At 34.5% G+C, this 18471-nt stretch overlaps 2 protein-coding genes across 2 annotated transcripts; one reads left to right on the top strand and one right to left on the bottom strand.

Moving 5' to 3' along the window:
- The first annotated feature begins 1234 nt into the window (after positions 1 to 1234).
- On the top strand, positions 1235 to 10702 carry LOC132068009 (uncharacterized protein At5g03900, chloroplastic-like). The gene is made up of 14 exons (XM_059461465.1): positions 1235 to 1270; positions 1567 to 1750; positions 4037 to 4144; positions 4250 to 4344; positions 4448 to 4552; positions 5288 to 5360; positions 5442 to 5507; positions 6164 to 6250; positions 6872 to 6937; positions 8153 to 8295; positions 8378 to 8464; positions 8844 to 8907; positions 9258 to 9401; positions 9945 to 10702. The coding sequence occupies exons 2-14, from the start codon at positions 1622 to 1624 to the stop codon at positions 10086 to 10088; spliced, it is 1311 nt and encodes a 436-aa protein (XP_059317448.1). The 5' UTR covers positions 1235 to 1270; positions 1567 to 1621; the 3' UTR covers positions 10089 to 10702.
- A 539-nt stretch (positions 10703 to 11241) lies between these two features.
- LOC132068008 (proteasome subunit beta type-5-like) lies at positions 11242 to 17971 on the bottom strand. The gene is made up of 8 exons (XM_059461464.1): positions 17953 to 17971; positions 14979 to 15108; positions 14739 to 14868; positions 13748 to 13854; positions 12748 to 12882; positions 12563 to 12666; positions 11781 to 11881; positions 11242 to 11653 (listed from the first exon to the last, which is right to left on the bottom strand). The coding sequence occupies exons 2-8, from the start codon at positions 15093 to 15095 to the stop codon at positions 11526 to 11528; spliced, it is 822 nt and encodes a 273-aa protein (XP_059317447.1). The 5' UTR covers positions 15096 to 15108; positions 17953 to 17971; the 3' UTR covers positions 11242 to 11525.
- Positions 17972 to 18471: the final 500 nt, after the last annotated feature.

Genomic DNA, 18471 nt, shown 5'->3' with positions numbered 1-18471 from the left:
TTGGATTCACAAGACGAATAAACCCATGAAAAAACTAAAATTATATAACCATTACTTTTTTCATCTAACACGAGATAATACATTTTTATTTTGATAATTTTTTTGGACTTATGAACAAAAAAAATCATGTTCAAATATAAAAATTGGTTTTTTTGCACATATGCACAAAACAATATTTTATTTCTCTGGTAGTAAATGTATTTTTATAATAAAATAATTAACAGTTTTTTTACTTACATATTGCATATGTAACTGAAAAAATAACATCTATATTTTAATATGTATAAGTTGTATAACAATTAGCAAGTTTTGTAATTTACAAGAAAATAAATAATTCATCTAATGAAAAGTTGTGCCCAACGAATCACTTTGTGAATACTTTAATTCTAAAGTAATATATTTCAAAGATTTTCGTCCCACAATTAAATATTCAATATAAAGCCAAGAAAGGACAACTTTGAAATATTGGATGTTTTATCATTAAAAGAAGTTTGGTTACAAAAAGTTGAAAATAAGAGAGGTGAGCGTAATATCAAAAATCACAAGGGAAGTTAGTGTTATAAGGCTTAACTTGAGGGTAGGTCTATGCAATTATTCCTATTTTATTAAAAAAAATAGAATGTTATGTGACATGGCATGTCAACTAGGAGAGAAGACAAGTTTTTTGTGTTTAGTATATTCTGAGAAAATAACGATGGTTGAGTGATATTCTAGTCTTAAAAGAAATAAAAGTAATATTTGTAGGCAATTCTCAACACTAGTGACCTTTTAGAGAATTTACTCCTCATAGTTCTTGCATTTTTTGATTTTTTTTTAGGAAATATTAATACACACATTTGGTGAAATTGTTAAAAGACATCATTTTTAGATTTTATATGACATTATTTAACTGAATAAATTAAAATAGATAGAATGCAATATTATTAGTTGATATTTTAAAGGGAAAAGAGTTATATTTCTACTTTTAAAAAATAATAATATCGTGCTTCATTATGCTATCGATTCATTTATACTTTTACCTTTATAAAAATAACTCAAATTTCCCTCTATTATTGAAAAAGGTTTAATATTACCTTCTTTTGTTAACCTCCATGTTAGATTTTAAATTTTAAACATATTTTCTATTATTTTTAAACTTCGTCAAATAGATTCACGTAAATTGAAACGGAATGAGTAACATTTAAATTGAATAAAAAGGACACATAGAGAGGATACATAGTTTGACTTTGTGTTGGCGGAAAATACAACCACCTCTCTCTTTCCCTGTAAGGTGATCATACAAGAACTAGCTTTAACATCTAAATGGACACAAAGAATCCAAAAAAACTCACAAAATTCCTTTTCTTGATCACAAAATCATATTATTTCTACTAAAATGGCAGCTATTTCTTCTAATTGCTTCTTCACTGTGACCCCCAAGTTTCAATCTTTTAATTCTATATCATTCAAATTTATTATTAAAACTTCAGGGTCTTTCACATTCATAAAGAAAAATAAAGGGTCTTTTAGATATACCAAAAAAGATTCTGGGGTTTTGAGAAAAAAGCTGATACTTTGTTATAATAGGAGTTCAGTGCATTTGGGAAGTGATCAGCTGAGGTGGGATGTACAGAAAAGAGCTATGGATGCAATTGAATATTTGGGAAGGAGAGTTACAGTTGGTGATGTTGCTAGTAAGGCTGGTATTCAGTTGAGTGAAGCACAAAAAGTTTTGCAAGTTTTGGCTACTGATACTAATGGTTTCTTGGAGGTAAAAATATGATCTTTTGTCATGTTTTGAATTGCTAGTGTTAGCAATTTTGTATGTTGTAACGTCGATTTGACTTTGTTATACTGTCCCCAGACTCCACTTGTGGGATTACACTGAGGGTATGTTGTAGTAGTAGTATTTAGTAAGGTTAGTTTGACTTGTAATATATTTGTACTAGTAAAGCTGGTCTTCAATTGAGTGAAGCACATAAAGCTTTGCAAGCTTTAGTTACTGATACTAATGGTTTCTTGGAGGTAAAAATATGATCTTTTGTCATGTTTTGAATTGCTAGTGTTAGTAATTTTGTATGTTGTAATGTCGATTTGACTTTGTTATATTTGTGTCATTTAGTAGGCGTTTGGACATGAATTGCGTGTTATTTGAAAAAAAAAAATAGTGTCTGAAATTAAGGGTGTGTTTGGTAGGAAGGAAAAATGTTTTCCTAGTAAATATTTTTTGGAAAACAAGTGGATTTCTTAGTTATAGTAGGAGTTCAGTGCATTTGGTTAGAGCTAGTATTGATGTTGTGGGGGGTGATCAGCTGGGGTGGGATGTACAGAAGAGAGCTATGGATGCAATTGAATATTTGGGAAGGAGAGTTACAGTTGGGGATGTTGCTAGTAAGGCTGGTATTCAGTTGAGTGAAGCACAGAGAGCATTACAAGTTTTAGCGTTGCTAGTATAGCAGGTATTCAGTTGAGTGAATGAAGCACAGAAAGCATTACAAGTTTTAGCTACTGACGGTAATGGTTTCTTGGAGGTAAAATTTTGATCTTTTTGATGTATGGAGATGGTAATGAGTAATGTTGTATTCTAATATCAATTTGACTTTGCAATATTAGTGTTACTCCCTCCGTCCCAATTTATGTGACACTTTTCGCTTCCCGGGAGTCAAGGTGACTAATCTTTGAAGTTAAATTTGATTAGATTAACTCAATATTTTAAAATTAAAATTTAGATATTCAAAAACTACATGGAAAGTACTATAAGTTGTAACTTTTCTCAGGTCCAATGTGATGAAAAAGTACATTTTAACATGTTGGTCAAAGTTTACATAGTTTGGATCTCGAAAAGCAAAAAATATCACATAAATTGGGACCGAAGGGTTATTTAGTCTAGTTAAGACTTGTATGTCCAGTGGTGCATTCAGGATTTTAATTTGATGAATTCGAGCTGTAAGGTTCTTATAGCACTAAATGCAGTGTACTTTTAAGATTATGGGTTCAAATCTAATCTTTGTTGAATTTTTTATGAGTTTTCACATACAAATCTATACTCCACGCCGAAAATATTAGGTTTGGATGAACCCGGTGCCAAAACACTGGATTCACCCATGTGTATGTATGTTTTGGAACAAATTTGAAATTTAGAGAACCTGTAGTTTAAAGGGCAGCCGGGTGCACAAAGCATCCCGTGTTAGGAGAGTCCACGGAAGGGCCGCACCCCAAGGGGTGTGATGTATACAGCCTACCCTAATGCAAGCATTAGTGGCTGCTTCCACGGCTCGAACCCGTGACCTATAGGTCACCCGGAGGCAACTTTACCGTTGCTCCAGAGCTCCCCTTCAGAGAAGCTCTAGTTTGTTTCAAAAAATATATTGGTACTTAGTAAGTTTAGTTTGACTTGTAATAGTTCCGTACTTTGGACTGGTCAGAGACTTTTGTATTAGTGTAGGATAAATTTTAAATGTAGACAAGCTCTAAGTTGTCTTAAAAGAGAATATATAGTCAGGTAAGTGAATTTGTTGTCATATTTCTGTCTGTCAGATTGACATAAGGGATTTATAAGTCAATTTAGGGATAAATGTGAAATTTAGGGAATCTTTAGTTTAAGAGACCTCCTAATTGTCTAAGAAAGATGTATATATCTAGTAAGGTTTAGTCATTGCTGATCCACTTAAATTTGGTTTGGTGTTTGAAGGAGCCCTTTTAGTTTATAGAGAGATTGAATGACACTGGTAGTGTACAGATAAAGTGTGAGTTTTAGACAATTCCTAGTTTTAGGAACTCCTAATTTGTCAAAAGAAAGATTATTAAGTGTTGGAATGAGAGGGGCCTAGGTGGAGTGGAATGAATATTGAGTATTCATATGTCAACTCCAACTAGTTTGGGATTGAGACATAGTTGTTATTATGCTGAAATGAAAATGATCCCAATAAAGAGAAATGGATATAGAGAATTGATATTCCCGTGCTTTGAACTCAAATGGTGAACTTGTATAGCATTGTACATATGCCACGATGTACTTATTTTATATTTGCATTTTTGGCTAATATGGTTTTGGTAGGTGTCTGACGAAGGTGATGTCCTATATGTGTTTCCTGAGAATTATCGGTCAAATCTTGCTGCTAAATCATTTCGGATAAAACTTGAGCCTTTGCTGGAGAAAGCAAAGGTATTTACCCTCCCATATTATCAGTTGCTGAATGTATTATATTGAATAGGTTATCACTTATCCCCCTAAAACTTATATTCTGAGCAAGTCTCAAACACTTTGCAGATGGCAGCAGAATATTTAGTCAGGGTTTCGGTTGGTACCTCACTTATCGCTTCAATTGTTATCGTCATGACGACCGTTATCGTCATTGCCTTAGGGTATAGGATCCTCTTATATCTCCTTTCGCTCAAGAAATTCATATTTTCTCAAAAGAAATTCACGTCAATTTCATACTGTACCTGACATTTGCTTTCCTTACAGTGGTGATGACATACCCTTTCCTTACATTGGTGATATAAGCTTTCCTTACATTGGTGAAGACAATCGTGGAAAACGAGTCACATCTTATGATAGTGGTCTTTCCTGGTAAATTTTTTATTTGACCCTTTTTGTTATCAAAGATGAAGCTTCTTCTATGTTCACTTTTGTTACATCCAAACATCGGTCTATTTTCTTAAGGTGATTTAAAGGCCTTGCTTGTAGCCTCTCTTTGGACTTTGGGATATTTTCATCTACAGTCTTGTAAGGTCATTTTCATCTTAGTACAATGACAGATTATAATTCCTTATATCCCAAAAAGAATGATGGGATCCACAGCACGACGCTTTAAACGTCTAGCTTTCAGTATGAATTTTAACATTGCTTACATATTCAGAAACTTCATAAAACATGCATTACAATTTTTTATCATGGAAATATTTTAAAAAGTTTGAAAAAAATGCATTCAGTTCGATTTATCAAATATGGACGGAGCAAGGATTTTCAGTAAGGAGATTCAAAACCTAGAGAAGTAAACACACAAAGAAACCAAGGCGGATTCAACATCTACCATATGTACATGAAAAATAATTTTGCCTTATATATAGTGTAATTTTGCGGAGAAGGGCAAACTGTTAGTACTTAAATTATTGCAAAGGAGTTCATTATTTGTAACACAATTTAAATTAGTAGATAACATACCATCCGATGGGATAGTTTTGATCATATGCTAAATATGGATGAGCCTTAGGATGTCTTTTCCTTTTCAAAATGTCAGCAATCAGATCTTAACTTTCTGTTAGTATTATTTGTTGACTTATCCAGAAAATAAACTTTGTTTAGGTATTGGGATCCAAACTATCATAGGCGAGGACGAATTCGTGAAGATGGTGCCAGGATGGACTTCTTTGAATCTGTATGGGGGAAAATGTCATTTTCTCTTATGCTTTGTATTTGCATCTGGTTTAACGATTAACACTCGATGCTCAATTTGCAGATTTTCTCCTTTGTATTTGGTGATGGTGATCCAAATCAAGGTATTGAAGAAGAGAGGTGGAAGTTGGTAAATATTGAGCACTGCTTTAGTGGTTCGTTACTTTAACATATCATTTCACATGTAGTGATTACATATCTGTTTCTGTGTTTTCTCTTTTGCCCATCCTGCTATTGTTCTCAAACTTTGAACTTACTTTATGCCAATCCCTACCAAACTTGCATTTAGGGGCAGCAAATTTAGCCTATGAAAACATTGACCCGCCAATTTATCAGCTCCGACCATTTCAGCCCATCTAAAATTGGGCTGATTTAGCCCAAACTGACCCATGAAAAACCTTGTCAAAATATTTTCATTTTTTTGTTTGATATGTCATATATAGCCACAATAAAGAAAAGACTAGTTTTATTAGGCACTGGAAAAGTTATAAAAGAACATAAAAAGAAATTAAAACTTAGTAAGAATTGGGGGGTTGGGGGGGGGGGGGGGGTGTTGGGATAAGATCCGTTTTTTAGCCAAACTCATTTCAGTCCAAGTGACCCGACCATTTATTACCTCAGACTTTTTTTACCCACTCAAATTCAGCCAAACCCACCTATTTGACACCCCTACTTGCAATTATATGAGATTGTAGTTGTTTTACTTGTTTTTTTAATTTGTTTTATATAACAAGTTGCTCTTTGTCACACTTAACAATCACCATTGTCTGTAAAAACTGTTTGCAGATAGGACAATATATACTGTCAAATGGTGGTGTTGTCGTTGCTGAAGAACTTGCTCCCTTTCTCGATGTAAAGACTCCCAACAACATGGTACTTGGTGTGCTTTACATGACCTTATTATGATTACTTTTCTGTTATTATTTTGTTCCTTTTGACAGGAAACCTGGTAGAGTTCATTTTTAAGTTGCCTTCTGGGAAATATTAATTGAATTTTTAAACTCCATAAAGTGGTCCCCAAGGGTTAGCTCAATTGGCAAAGATTGAAGGACTTGTGTCTTAGGTCACAAGTTCCAACTGCGCCGACCGAACTAACTTTGTTATATAAGTGGAGAAGGGTAGAGGGGAGGGCCCATCATTCTCAAGTTTCGGAGGCTGCAGTTAGCCCAAAGGGTCAACTCCAGACGGATTTCTCTGGTTTTTCATAGGTTCATAAGTGTGTTTTTCTATGTCACTCTGTTTCTTTACACTTATTTATTTTGCTTGTGGACAGTTTCTGTGTGACTACTTGTTGAACTTTTTGGACCGTCGGCAGAAATCTCTTTGTTTTCAACAACAACATACCCAGTGTAATCCCACAAGTGGGGTCTGGGGAGGGTAGAGTAGAGTGTACGCAGACCTTACCCCTACCTTGGGAGGTAGAGGCTGTTTCCAAAAGACAAGTTAGAAATCTCTTTGTTTTATTATTAGTATTTGTTTTGTGGGTAATGACAGGGTGATGAATCGTATATCCTTCCGGTGCTGTTGCAGTTTGATGGTCAGCCGGAAGTAAATGCAGAGGTCTGTATCAAACTTTATTTAAACTTGTACCTTAAATTTCACTCTTATTTACATGGTTGAAGCCTTTTACTGTTTGCATGACTCTATATAGAGTGAAATGATCAATTTTGACGATTAATATATTCATGGCTTTAAGAAATTTCTAGGATCACTTGGATATTTTGAAATCTCTAGTATAAGTCTACCTTGTTATATTATCGAGTACACCAGAGACTTGTTATATTATCGAGTACACCAGAGATTTCCAATTTGTATTGATATCTCTATGGAACTTTTAGATGTCTAAAATGTAGTAATAGATACCTCTTGCATTTGGGTTCCGTCCAGCTTTTATCAGTATAGTCTTTGTATTTATCAAAGAAAATTGTATCCTCCAACCTTTGAGGTGGGTCAAATTCATTCCTAAGTATTACCTTTGGTTAATTAAGTTCTAGATGAGGAATCAAGTTATATCTTCTTTTTATTTTTGTTATCATCATTCTACTTTATTCAGGGTCATACCTTGGTGAAATTACAAAAAATAAAAAAGAATGTTGGTAGTTTACTTTTTAACCCTTTGGTATGGTTGGAATGAAAAAAAAAAGAATACATCTTCGATTTCGAACCATTAAAAGCTAATGTGGAAGGATGTCCAAGCTCTCCACTTCTACTTCCTTACCAATAAGGGAATAACCGATGTCTCATAGTTGGTTTCAAAACTAATCCTAAACACTTTTTTTTTTTTTTTTTGCTTCCGATCTCATTCTTTAGAACTCCAGACAAACATAGTGTAAGTGTTTAAATAAGCACTATTTCTTTTCTATTCTGGTCTTCATTTCCTCAGCTTTCTTTTCCCATTTATTTTTATTCTATATTCTATCACAAAGAAAACAAAAGAAAAAAAGTACAAGATGACTCCCCTCACCAACTAAAATGTTCAAAACTAGTTAATTTATGCGGTTTAGATGTTGGATTTTGTGTTTTGTCATTTGCAGGCAAGTTCAGGCCAAAATATACATGTTATGAGGTTATTTTAAGGGGTCCATCGGGTCGGGGGAGCTGTTTACTTTAAATAGCCAAAATGATGCAAAAATAAATTCATGGTGGTTTGAGGCTTTTGATGCTATTTTCCCTTTTTTTTTTTCTTTTTTTTTTTTTTAATTTTAAGCAGGAAAAGTTTGATTTATACACCAAAAGGCTCTCAACAATGTTGACATGTATAAATTGTTTTTTCAGGGGAATATTCTGTATCGGTTCCCATCACTGCAACGTACAGCTGCTCATCAATGGGGCAGAAGGAAGGAGTATGTAGGAAAAAGATGGCCTGACTGGGATGGAGAGGTTGAGAAATATCTAAAAGAAACAAATTGGCAATTTAGGTACATTTTCTCTTGGTTGTGGATAATTGAAATTTCTTACCTATATATTGAAGTTCCCTAACATGACCGTTTCCGAATGAAGTAAAACGAGTGTATCACAAATGGCATTGGCCATTGGTTTGGGTGTGCTGAATCTACTTGGAGTTATCGTTCTTGGTACCATGTTGAAGTATGGCTCTTTTTTATACTCCCTCCATCCCGATTTATGTGGTACCTTTCGGATTTCGAGAGTCAAACGAGTTTTTCTCTAACCGCGATTTTTTCATAAGCCTTTTAAATATATCGAGTTGTTAATTATTGTAATTAATAGTATCTTTTTACGTAGTTTCCAAATATATATAATTTATTTCAAAAAAAAAAAAAAAAAAAAAAAAAAAAAAAAAAAAACTTAAAGCTTCTATGTCCGAATTAACTGTCCAAATTAAGAAGTTCGACTCTCGAAATCCGAACAGTGCCACATAAATTGGGACAGCGGGAGTATTGTTTTAGACTTTTTAAGGTTCTCATCTAAATATTCTGCAACTCTTCCACTTGACTATATTTTGAAGGAGCATGGCTGTTAGTCCAAGTAGCCTCATTTCATCTGTGTCCAAGATGTTTCCATTACTTCAGGTAGTTTTTTCATTCAGCCAACTTTGTTTAGTGTATTATGTGGTCCAACTACTTTGATCTTCACGCCTTTTATGTAATCACAACATGAAGGACCGTGTTGGAATCTTTCAGGCAATTGGAAAGAGCTTATTTCCTTATTTCCATTTCGTGGAGTCATTATTTTTACTGAAACGTAATTTTTCTTTCAATCTGGACGTATGTGGTAGCCAAGTTATGGTGGCCAAATTTACTAGTATGAATCTTATAAGACAGCCTCTTAACGTAACTCATTCTGAAGATGTATTTGTTTTGCTTTGGCAGAGATATGTAAGCTTTTTGAATTGCTAACTTAAATTTGATGTTATTTGTAGATTTTTGCTGGCTCGTTTTTCACCATTCCTTTGATTCGCTGGTTTATTGTTCGAAAGAGAAATTCTGAAATTGAAAAGAGAAATCAAGCAAGGGAACAATATGCCCGGGCACTTGAGCGTCCCGACCTCTCACTAAGGCGGAAGGTATGAAGAGTCTGCTGGTTCGCTTTGTAAATTTTTCTCCCACCGCTACTGAGGTTCCATTTTCTGCATGTTTGGTGAACAGTACAGGTTTTACAAGTCTCAAAAAAAAAGGTTGGCTAAATAGCTCGTCCAAAATTTGATCTAATTGCTCAAGAACTTGAACAATTAGAGTGTCCTCTTCCTTTTAGGAAGTAAGCTTTAAATTAGCACAATAACTTGTTCTTTGAAAATTAGATTTTGCTAATTGTTAGAAATCTATGCACATGAGGATCGAGGTCAAATGCAAATCCGTATTAAAAGTTGTATGTGCACAAATTTTACAAGGAAATTATAATTTCTTTTAATGAAATTTAGAAGGAAATACTATAATTTTTCCTCAAAAAGAGGAAGAAATTATAAGGATAATAAAGGTATGGAGTGGGTAAAGAGACCCTTGGTGTGTTAAATTGTGTTATGTTTCATTCATTACTTACTATTTATGTCCAGTGTGAAGTCTATTCGTAGGGGTAACAATTCTTACTTCATCTGATCAAACATTTTCAGCTTTTGAGTGCTCAAGATATGGCTCAAAGAACTTTTATTGGTCAAGATCGAATCGTTTACAGTACCAACAAGGATTTACATGAGCAAGATTATGATGCCCAAGAATGGGAGCAAAGATTCCCTGAGGTCGAAAAACCTGAATAGATTACTACAACTAAGCCTCAGTTTCAAGTTAGTGGAACTTGGCTATATAAATCCTCTCTCATTATTCACTTGGGCTCGTTCATTCCAATATTCTGAGGATGTCCAATGTATTGTGATTATGAATTGACATGTTCCGTGCTGACAACCTACAACAACTTTCCTCCTTTATGCAGGCTTGAAATTGTGAATAAACTCACACAAGCAGAGTTGTTGAATTGATTATGTTGTTGTAGATATTCTTTTCCTTTGCCGTACCTTAATATGCAATAAGAGGACACATAAAACAATGTGTTGTTCTCAGGAATCAATAAATGAGGCAGGCCAAGCTGCAAATGGTTCAACTATCATGCCCTTTTTGTGTACATTCTGTATGTTTAACAAAAGCAGGAATCCTCTTGGTCTCAGAACTACAAGATTCAACAGAAAATTCATCAAGGATGTACTATCTTTATATTTCTTGATGTCATGTATGATGATGATATAAAATGAGCTTATATGAAGAAGTGAGGATTTATATACCCAGTCCCAACTTGTTTGGGATTGGGGCGTAGTAGTAGTTGTTGTTGTTGTTCATGTACAATCTGTATATTCAAGTGTAGGTTCTTTAGTCTTCTTCTACATTGGTGCAACTTTTGATTTTGCCATCATGTGTGTGTTCCGAAAATTGGCTTGCCCCAAACTCACAGTTTCAGTGAGACACCGCTTACGTGTTCTAATAGATGTCTTTGTCCAACAAAATAAGTAGAGAACACTACGTGCATGTCTGATGGTATAGTTTTAAGTTTACTAGAGGAAATAGTCTAATGTAGCTAATTTGGTTTGATGAGATAATGGGTCTTTTGGTATCTGTAAGTTGTCTATAAATCAACTTATTGGGTTTGGTAACATTCTGGATTAAACAGATTCGATTAGTTAAGTCTTACAATATATTAGTGGTTTAAACTTAATTATGTAAAGGGATAACACGTGACTTTAAAAACTGCTATGCGGGTCAAATTAACTTAATTCATCATTTTTATGCCTTTCATCTTTCCCGCACCCGACAGGGATAGGGGAAAATCGGAACTGCTTGCCGCTGTATACTAAATACAACAAGCCTGATTGGCATCATTATGCTCAATTAAAGAAATGAGGGAGTAGGCACGACCACAAATTAAACAATTTAACCTTAACAGTTAACAATTGAAGTGAGAATACATATAATTAAACCATGATCAAGTGACGAATGTGTGTACGAAAGACACGTGTCTTGCATCTATTGGCTTGGTGTAACCACCCCGATGTGAGTAAATTTTGAACGTTTACAGATTGCAAGAACATAATACAGTCAGAAGAAAAATAAACTTTGACGTCTCTCTAATTTGCAAAGATGAGGACATTTAATCTGGTCTACAAAATCATGACCATAAGCAAACACTATTACAGGGTCCTTTTTCCTCAGGCTGCTGGCACTTCAGCCATCTCCTGTTCCACAGCCGCTACTTCGACGGGATAGTAGTTGTAGTGGAGTTCTCCAACATCATCGCCTGATAGCTTCTTCCATCCATTTGGTCCGACATGATAAACTGAAACGATCCACAAGTCAATAACCAAGTACAAAGACCATGAAGCAAAATTACAACAGATAGAAGAGGGAAAGCTAATTAAAAATGTATTTCCTCTTTTTATAAATGAGAGATGCCAGAAACGTACCACTAGCAACACCTCCACTAGCTCCATCACGGAAAGTAGCATGATAAATTGCACGTCTAGCCAATTCAGCTGCTTCTTCCACAGACAAATCATATCGGTATCTAAAGTGGAACAGCATAGTGAAAAAAACTAGAGTTAGGGAGAAAGGCAAGAGTTCAGTGGTTTCCTGAAGTTAATTAGTCACAAAGCACGAGTTGTAAGCTGCCAAAGTCATCGTCACAATAAATTATGTAGTCATTTTGAAAAGGCTGTAACCCCAACTCACCCCCCCCCCCCCTCAAAATGCAATTTTTTGGTGCACAACACAGCTTTCTCTCCTTCAGAGGACACCGAGATCATGTATGGCCAGGGGCGGATCTAGGGCCCGCCGAGGGTGTTCACCCGAACACCCTCGGCACAAAATTATACCGTATATATAGGTATTTTTTCATTTTTTATGTACAAATATGGATTTTAAACACCCTAAAAAACAAGAGAAGAGGTTGATTTAGTGGTTTAGGGTGTTCAAAATTCACCTTGAGGTTCCAAGTTCAAATCCCAGTCACTTCATTTTTATTTTTCAAACCTCCTCAGTGAAAATCCTAGATTCGCCACTGTGTATGGCCAACAGGTAAATGCATCTGACCTCGTGCATGCAACACTTCAATATGCACAAGCCATATACGAACGACTGAGTTGACTTGTCATACAGACATGACGATGCTAGTTAACAATCACTCTGAAGCAAGACACTAGAGAAACAATGGAAATGCTGATAGGAGAATGTGGAAGAAAACACACACCCATTATCCAAAACACCATAAGCATAAGGTGAACCAGATCCAACAGAGAATCTGTTTCCTTTAAGCCGTCCTCCCTCACTATCCACATAATATAATCCTGGACCCTGCACAATCAAGCTTTTATATTAGTAAAAAAACAGGAATATGACATTATGTAAACTGTACCAGCATCCATCTTTCACTACCTTCTCATCCCAACCAGCAATCATGGTTCCAACAGACAAACCCATTCCGCGGTAAGAATATAAAATGTTTGCCAGCAGCTTTGAAGCTCCAGTAACTGAAATTCTCCTTTTGTTTGCCAGTTCATGAAGACGGCACTGAATCATGAAAAGAAACAGGTGACCAAGTCTTCCTAAGTGCATGAAGCCAGTATCCATAATAATACTTCTGCTTATGAAAATTAAAAGATGCTAACTTTCTTCTGTAATGGGCCAGGGGTAGAGGATATACATATTTATGTAACCTCCCCCCCCCCCAAAAAAAATCTCTCTTTACTTGGAATAAACAAAGTTGGACTTTAACTTCGGGAGACTTCAATCTGCAGAGTGAAAGATGACCCAACAAATGTTTCTTTGTTGAGAGGGTAAGGTATTAGATAAATGATCACCACTAGTCTAATCCTTCTAAACCTTTAGTGATCTATCACATCTAGGATAGATTCAACTTCAACTATTTGTTCCACTTTACACCAAAGCTACATATTTGCATTTTATCTTCTGAATGTTGCTTCCCATGTCTTGGAAACATCCACAAGGGCTTAGTCTAGAAGAAAACAAGTGGAAAGGGACTTCCAAGGAACTAGTGCGCTAACAGGAAGCGAATATAGTTTTTCCAATTAACATTTCCAGCCCAAATCTAAAACCACTAAATATTTAGTCATTCTTCTTTTATCCATTCAATCTAGTCATATTTCCATTCCTATTATTAGCTTACTCCTTATTTTTTTCATAATTTCTCTTTTAAACTTTTGAGTGGAGGGAGAGAAATACCCATCCTAAATAAATATATGCAGTCAGAAGCATTAATATTCTCTAGAATACAGAGATTCTGTAATGTAGAGGTCCAGAATTGATCTAAATAAAGTAGTCTCCTGGCAAAAACGGGTAAATGCAGCAACTTGGAAGCATAAGGATTCCCAGGTTTCTAAGCACAAGGAAGCATAAGTACTTCACAGCCAAATACCTTGATTCCCAGGTTTCTATGCCAGAATTGGCAGTCAGCAGCCCCACCAGCCATTGTGCCCAGCATATAGGGATTAATTTCAATGATTTTCTTCACAGATTGAGATGCTGCAAAATATTACAAAGAAAAGATCATATTTCTTAGAGGACGAGCCAAATAAAAAGAACTGCAACAGATCAAGAAATAACACTTTGAAGAGTATTTGGATCATCCAAACGAAATAGAAATATAATTACCTAAAATTTAAAATTCATATTCCTTCAATGAAGAGATTGACAGTCAAATATGACACATACAAAAATAAAACATATACAGTACATGTCTCGTGCAGCACGTCCATAACACAACCATCTAACCAACAACAACATACCTAGTAAATTCCCACAATGTGGGGTCTGGGGAGGGTAGAGTGTACGCAGACCTTACCCTCACCTTGCAAGGTGATAAGGCTGTTTCACACAACCATCTAACCATTGAAGCAAATTAAAGTTTTCTTTTTCTGATTAATACAAATCAGATTGTTTCCCCATTTATCTAAACCACAATGCTTAAGGTACTAATTCCAAGTTCTAGCCATTGTACAAATAACTATAATGACATTGACAACATACCCCTACTCAATAAGGTGTAGCATATAATATAGAGATATACTTGAATAAGCCACTGAGAAATTCTTTTGTAGAACGTGGACATTTTATAACCCGATAATATTTGATGCTGAAACCGGGTAAATACAGATTCACTTGCATTAGAAAAACTCAATCATGAAAACGATTAGGTCTTGGATGCCCCTTGGACCATTGATTATGGTTAAATCAAGTCCATATCATTAATTTGGCAAGGACGCAAGGAAGTAACTTCTCTTGGCAGCAAGATCACAAGATCCATAGACAAATGGATGGTCATAACAGTAGCAGAGTTGAAAATGTAATTAAAGAATTTCTTCACATTGGTTATCATAAAGAAAACAGTAATGAGCAAAAGGGTTTACATATATATCCTCCCATGCTAGCCCGAGAATCAGCAGCAACCATGACACCTCCTTTAAAAATGAAAGCAAGTGTTGTGGTTCCCTTCGCAGGCTTCACCATTTGGATTGCTTCTTTTTGAAAACCATCAAACTGAAAGAACACAAAGGATAGACAACGGAAACACAGTTAAAGTTTTAGGACTCGATAAATTCCCAATAAACTGAATATAATTAAGCACATAGAAAAGTAGGAAGACTCACATTAGCAGCATTAGGAAGCTGGAATGAAGGAGAACTCGGAATGCCATCAAACAGCTCAGAAGCCTCCCCTCGAAGTGGCGCACTCGGTTCAAGTCCGCTAAAATCGATCTTCATCATTGATAACCTTTAGCTGCAATAATTGATAAATCAAATACATTTTCATTCTGTAAATACTTGACAATCTCGGTAGACCAAAAAAATGATTAATATTAAGAGAACTTAACTATCAAAGTTCTCTGACGTACTAAATTTAACTCAGAGGCCTTTAGATATAGCCTCATTGGGATTAATGGGATAACTTGAACCAACTAATATCAAATGCTTATATTTCAGAGTTAGAAACCAAAAATGGTTGAGGATAATTGGAAGGTCGGGGTATAATGATTAATTCCTTAACACGGACAAACCTAAAGAGTATCTACCCTATCAGTTTGTTTTCGACGACCATGGTATTTGTGTTCGCTTGTGTGTACCTCGACTAATTCCACGGGTACCTGCTACCTTGCTACCTCCCACAGCACAGTTACTGAGTAACTTTGTCCACCAAGGCTTGGACATATGGAAAGAAACAACCGAGTGTTTTGCCTCCGGTTGGATTTAAACCTAAGACCTCATGGTTCCCAACCTACTTCTTGACCACTACACCACATCCTTGTGTGCTTACCCAATCAGTTTATTCAAAATCCAACTACAGGTACCTGTGTCTGTATTAAGCCTGAGTTAATAGCCTGAGTAGAGTAGTGTAACTTGCTATAAATAATCACTTAAAAATATATATATATAAAAATTCCTCTAAAGCATCCATATATATAATTGTTTTCATAAATGACTTGAAATTTATCACTTTCATCACAAGTGCTGAAAAAATAAAAAATCATCACAAGAGTTTCCTCTTTTGTGGCAGTATTCTCTTTTTCTGTTCTTCTAAGCTAAGTTCTCAAAACATTGCTTACTAACACCCAAAGGCATCTTAGTACACCCCAAAAATTCAGCATCATTATAACATGGCAAGCAAAGGAACCTGCTATAATTGGTTAAACTATTTGTAAAGATTTTTCTAAAGCATCAACATATATATACTCCGTCTGTTCATTTTTACTTGTCCATGTTTGACTTGGCACACCCCTTACAGATCAATAAATAAAATGACAATTTTACTACCTCTAATTATTATAAATCATCTACATTATGCAGCCACTAACAATTCCTTGAAGTTTCCAACCCATTAATTAATAATAAGGGTAAAATAGGTATGAAATGGCAAATTATCTCTTGGTTCTCCAAATTGAACAAGTAAAAGTGGACATCTATTTATAGCATACTGGACAAGTAAGAGGTTGTTTGGATGGGCTTATGGCTTTTGGCTTAAAAACAAGTGCTTAAAAACACCTTTTTATTTTACACAAACACTATAAAAATGCTTAAAAGCTATTTTAGCTTAAAAGCAGCTAAAATAAGCCAATCCAAACAGGCTCTAAAAATGGACGGAGGGAGTAATTTAAATCCTTTCATAAATGACTTGAAAGTTATCCCTTTCATCCAAGTGCTGAAAACTCAAAAGGAACACAAAAATTCCCTATTTTATGGCATTATTCTTTTTTTCCGTGCTTCGTAGAGAAGTTCTTAAAACATTGCTTACTAAATCCACCAAAAATTCAGCCCCATTATAACATAGACAAACAAAGAAAAATTGCATATTATCATGTAAAAATATCACTACTGGAGTGCACTTAGTAAAGTCCGTAGATGCAATACATTCACTACTCCGTGCCAACTTAGTATAAACATATAATTTGAGAGAAAAAAAAATCAACTATATATAGTTCGAGTCGAATATAGTAGACCCGAACAACTGCATTAAGCTTAAATCGCAAAAATTAGGGAACATACAATTAAACTAGTATAAACATGTAATTTTTTGGGGAAAATTATCGATTATATATAGTTCGAGTTGAATATAGTAGACGTGAGCAACTGCATTAAGCTTAAATCGCAAAAATTAGGGAACATAAAATTTAATTAGTATAAACATATAATTTTTTGGGGAAAATAATCGATTATATATAGTTCGAGTTGAATATAGTAGATACGAGCAACTGCATTAAGCTTAAATCGCAATAATTAGGTAACTTACAAATTAATTAGTATAAATATGTAATTTTTTGGGTGGAAAAACTCAATTATATATAGTTCGAGTCGAAGATAGTAGATACGAGCAACTTCAGTAAGCTTAAATCGCAAAAATTAGAGGACTTACAAATTAATTAGTATAAGCATGTAAATTTTTGGGAAAAATAATCGATTATATAGTGTTCGAGTTGAATATAGTAGATACAAGCAACTGCATTAAGCTTAAATCGCAAAAATTAGGTAACTTACAAATTAATTAATATAAACATGTAAATTTTTTAGGAAAAATAATCGATTATATATAGTTCGAGTTGAATATAGTAGATACGAGCAACTGCATTAAGCTTAAATCGCAAAAATTAGGGAACATACAATTTAATTAGTATAAATATGTAATTTTTGGGGGAAAATAATCGATTATATATAGTTCGAGTGAATATAGTAGATACGAGCAACTTCAGTAAGCTTAAATCGCAAAAATTAGAGAACTTACAAATTAATTAGAATAAACATGTAATTTTTTTAGGAAAAATAATCGATTATATATAGTTCGAGTTGAATATAGTAGATACAAGCAACTGCATTAAGCTTAAATCGCAAAAATTAGGTAACTTACAAATTAATTAATATAAACATGTAAATTTTTTAGGAAAAATAATCGATTATATATAGTTCGAGTTGAATATAGTAGATACGAGCAACTGCATTAAGCTTAAATCGCAAAAATTAGGTAACGTACAATTTAATTAGTATAAACATGTAATTTTTGGGGGAAAAAAAACAATTATATAGTAGATGAAAGCTAATGAATTAAATTTAAATCGGGAAAATTAAGAGAACTTACAAATTAATTTTGGGGAAAGAGATGGGTGAAGAATTCGCCCGAGAAATATGAAAGAGCAATTTAGAAGTGGTATTAACTTGTTGAAGAAGAAATATTGATGAAGTTGAAATTGGGCTGAAACGAATTGCAATTTGGGCCAACATTTGGTTGTTTTCCATTTGGGTCATTTGCACGTTTGGCCTATTTTGTGTGGATAGTTTGTACGATTGACCTTCATACAGACTGGTCTTTAATTTTTGTTTCTCAATTCAATGGTCTTTAATTTTTATCTTTCGCTTAAAAAGTTGGCTGAAAATATCATGAGATTTTGAGTTTGAAACTCAGTGGAGTAAAAAATAATAATATTTTCGCAAGGCATAGGCCTTAAGGCAAAGTCTGCAGCATAAGGCAGACATTTTGCAAAAGTCTTGCCTTGCGATGTTTTTTTTTTTTTTTTTGTGAGCGGGGATTCGAACCCAGAACCTCGGAATATTTTCAGCCAGCTTTTTAAACGAAGGAAAAAATTTAAAGACCAGCAAT

This window comes from Lycium ferocissimum, chromosome 8 (genome assembly GCF_029784015.1).
Source record: "Lycium ferocissimum isolate CSIRO_LF1 chromosome 8, AGI_CSIRO_Lferr_CH_V1, whole genome shotgun sequence".
Lineage (NCBI taxonomy): Eukaryota > Viridiplantae > Streptophyta > Magnoliopsida > Solanales > Solanaceae > Lycium > Lycium ferocissimum.
The sequence above is the reverse complement of the archived record's forward strand: the minus strand, read 5'-3'. Positions and strand labels throughout refer to the sequence as shown.

What these genes read in the sequence shown, in the direction of transcription:
- LOC132068009 (XM_059461465.1), top strand. Translation starts at nt 1,622, where the DNA reads ATGGATGCAATTGAATATTTGGGAAGGAGAGTTACAGTTGGTGATGTT. An exon ending in AGCCGGAAGTAAATGCAGAG is followed by an intron (nt 6,938 to 8,152) that starts GTCTGTATCAAA and finishes TTGTTTTTTCAG; the next exon opens with GGGAATATTCTGTATCGGTT. An exon ending in AGATGTTTCCATTACTTCAG is followed by an intron (nt 8,908 to 9,257) that starts GTAGTTTTTTCA and finishes TGTTATTTGTAG; the next exon opens with ATTTTTGCTGGCTCGTTTTT.
- LOC132068008 (XM_059461464.1), bottom strand. Translation starts at nt 15,095, where the DNA reads ATGATGAAGATCGATTTTAGCGGACTTGAACCGAGTGCGCCACTTCGA. An exon ending in AGCTTCCTAATGCTGCTAAT is followed by an intron (nt 14,869 to 14,978) that starts GTGAGTCTTCCT and finishes GTGTTCTTTCAG; the next exon opens with TTTGATGGTTTTCAAAAAGA. An exon ending in ATAGAAACCTGGGAATCAAG is followed by an intron (nt 12,883 to 13,747) that starts GTATTTGGCTGT and finishes TTCATGATTCAG; the next exon opens with TGCCGTCTTCATGAACTGGC.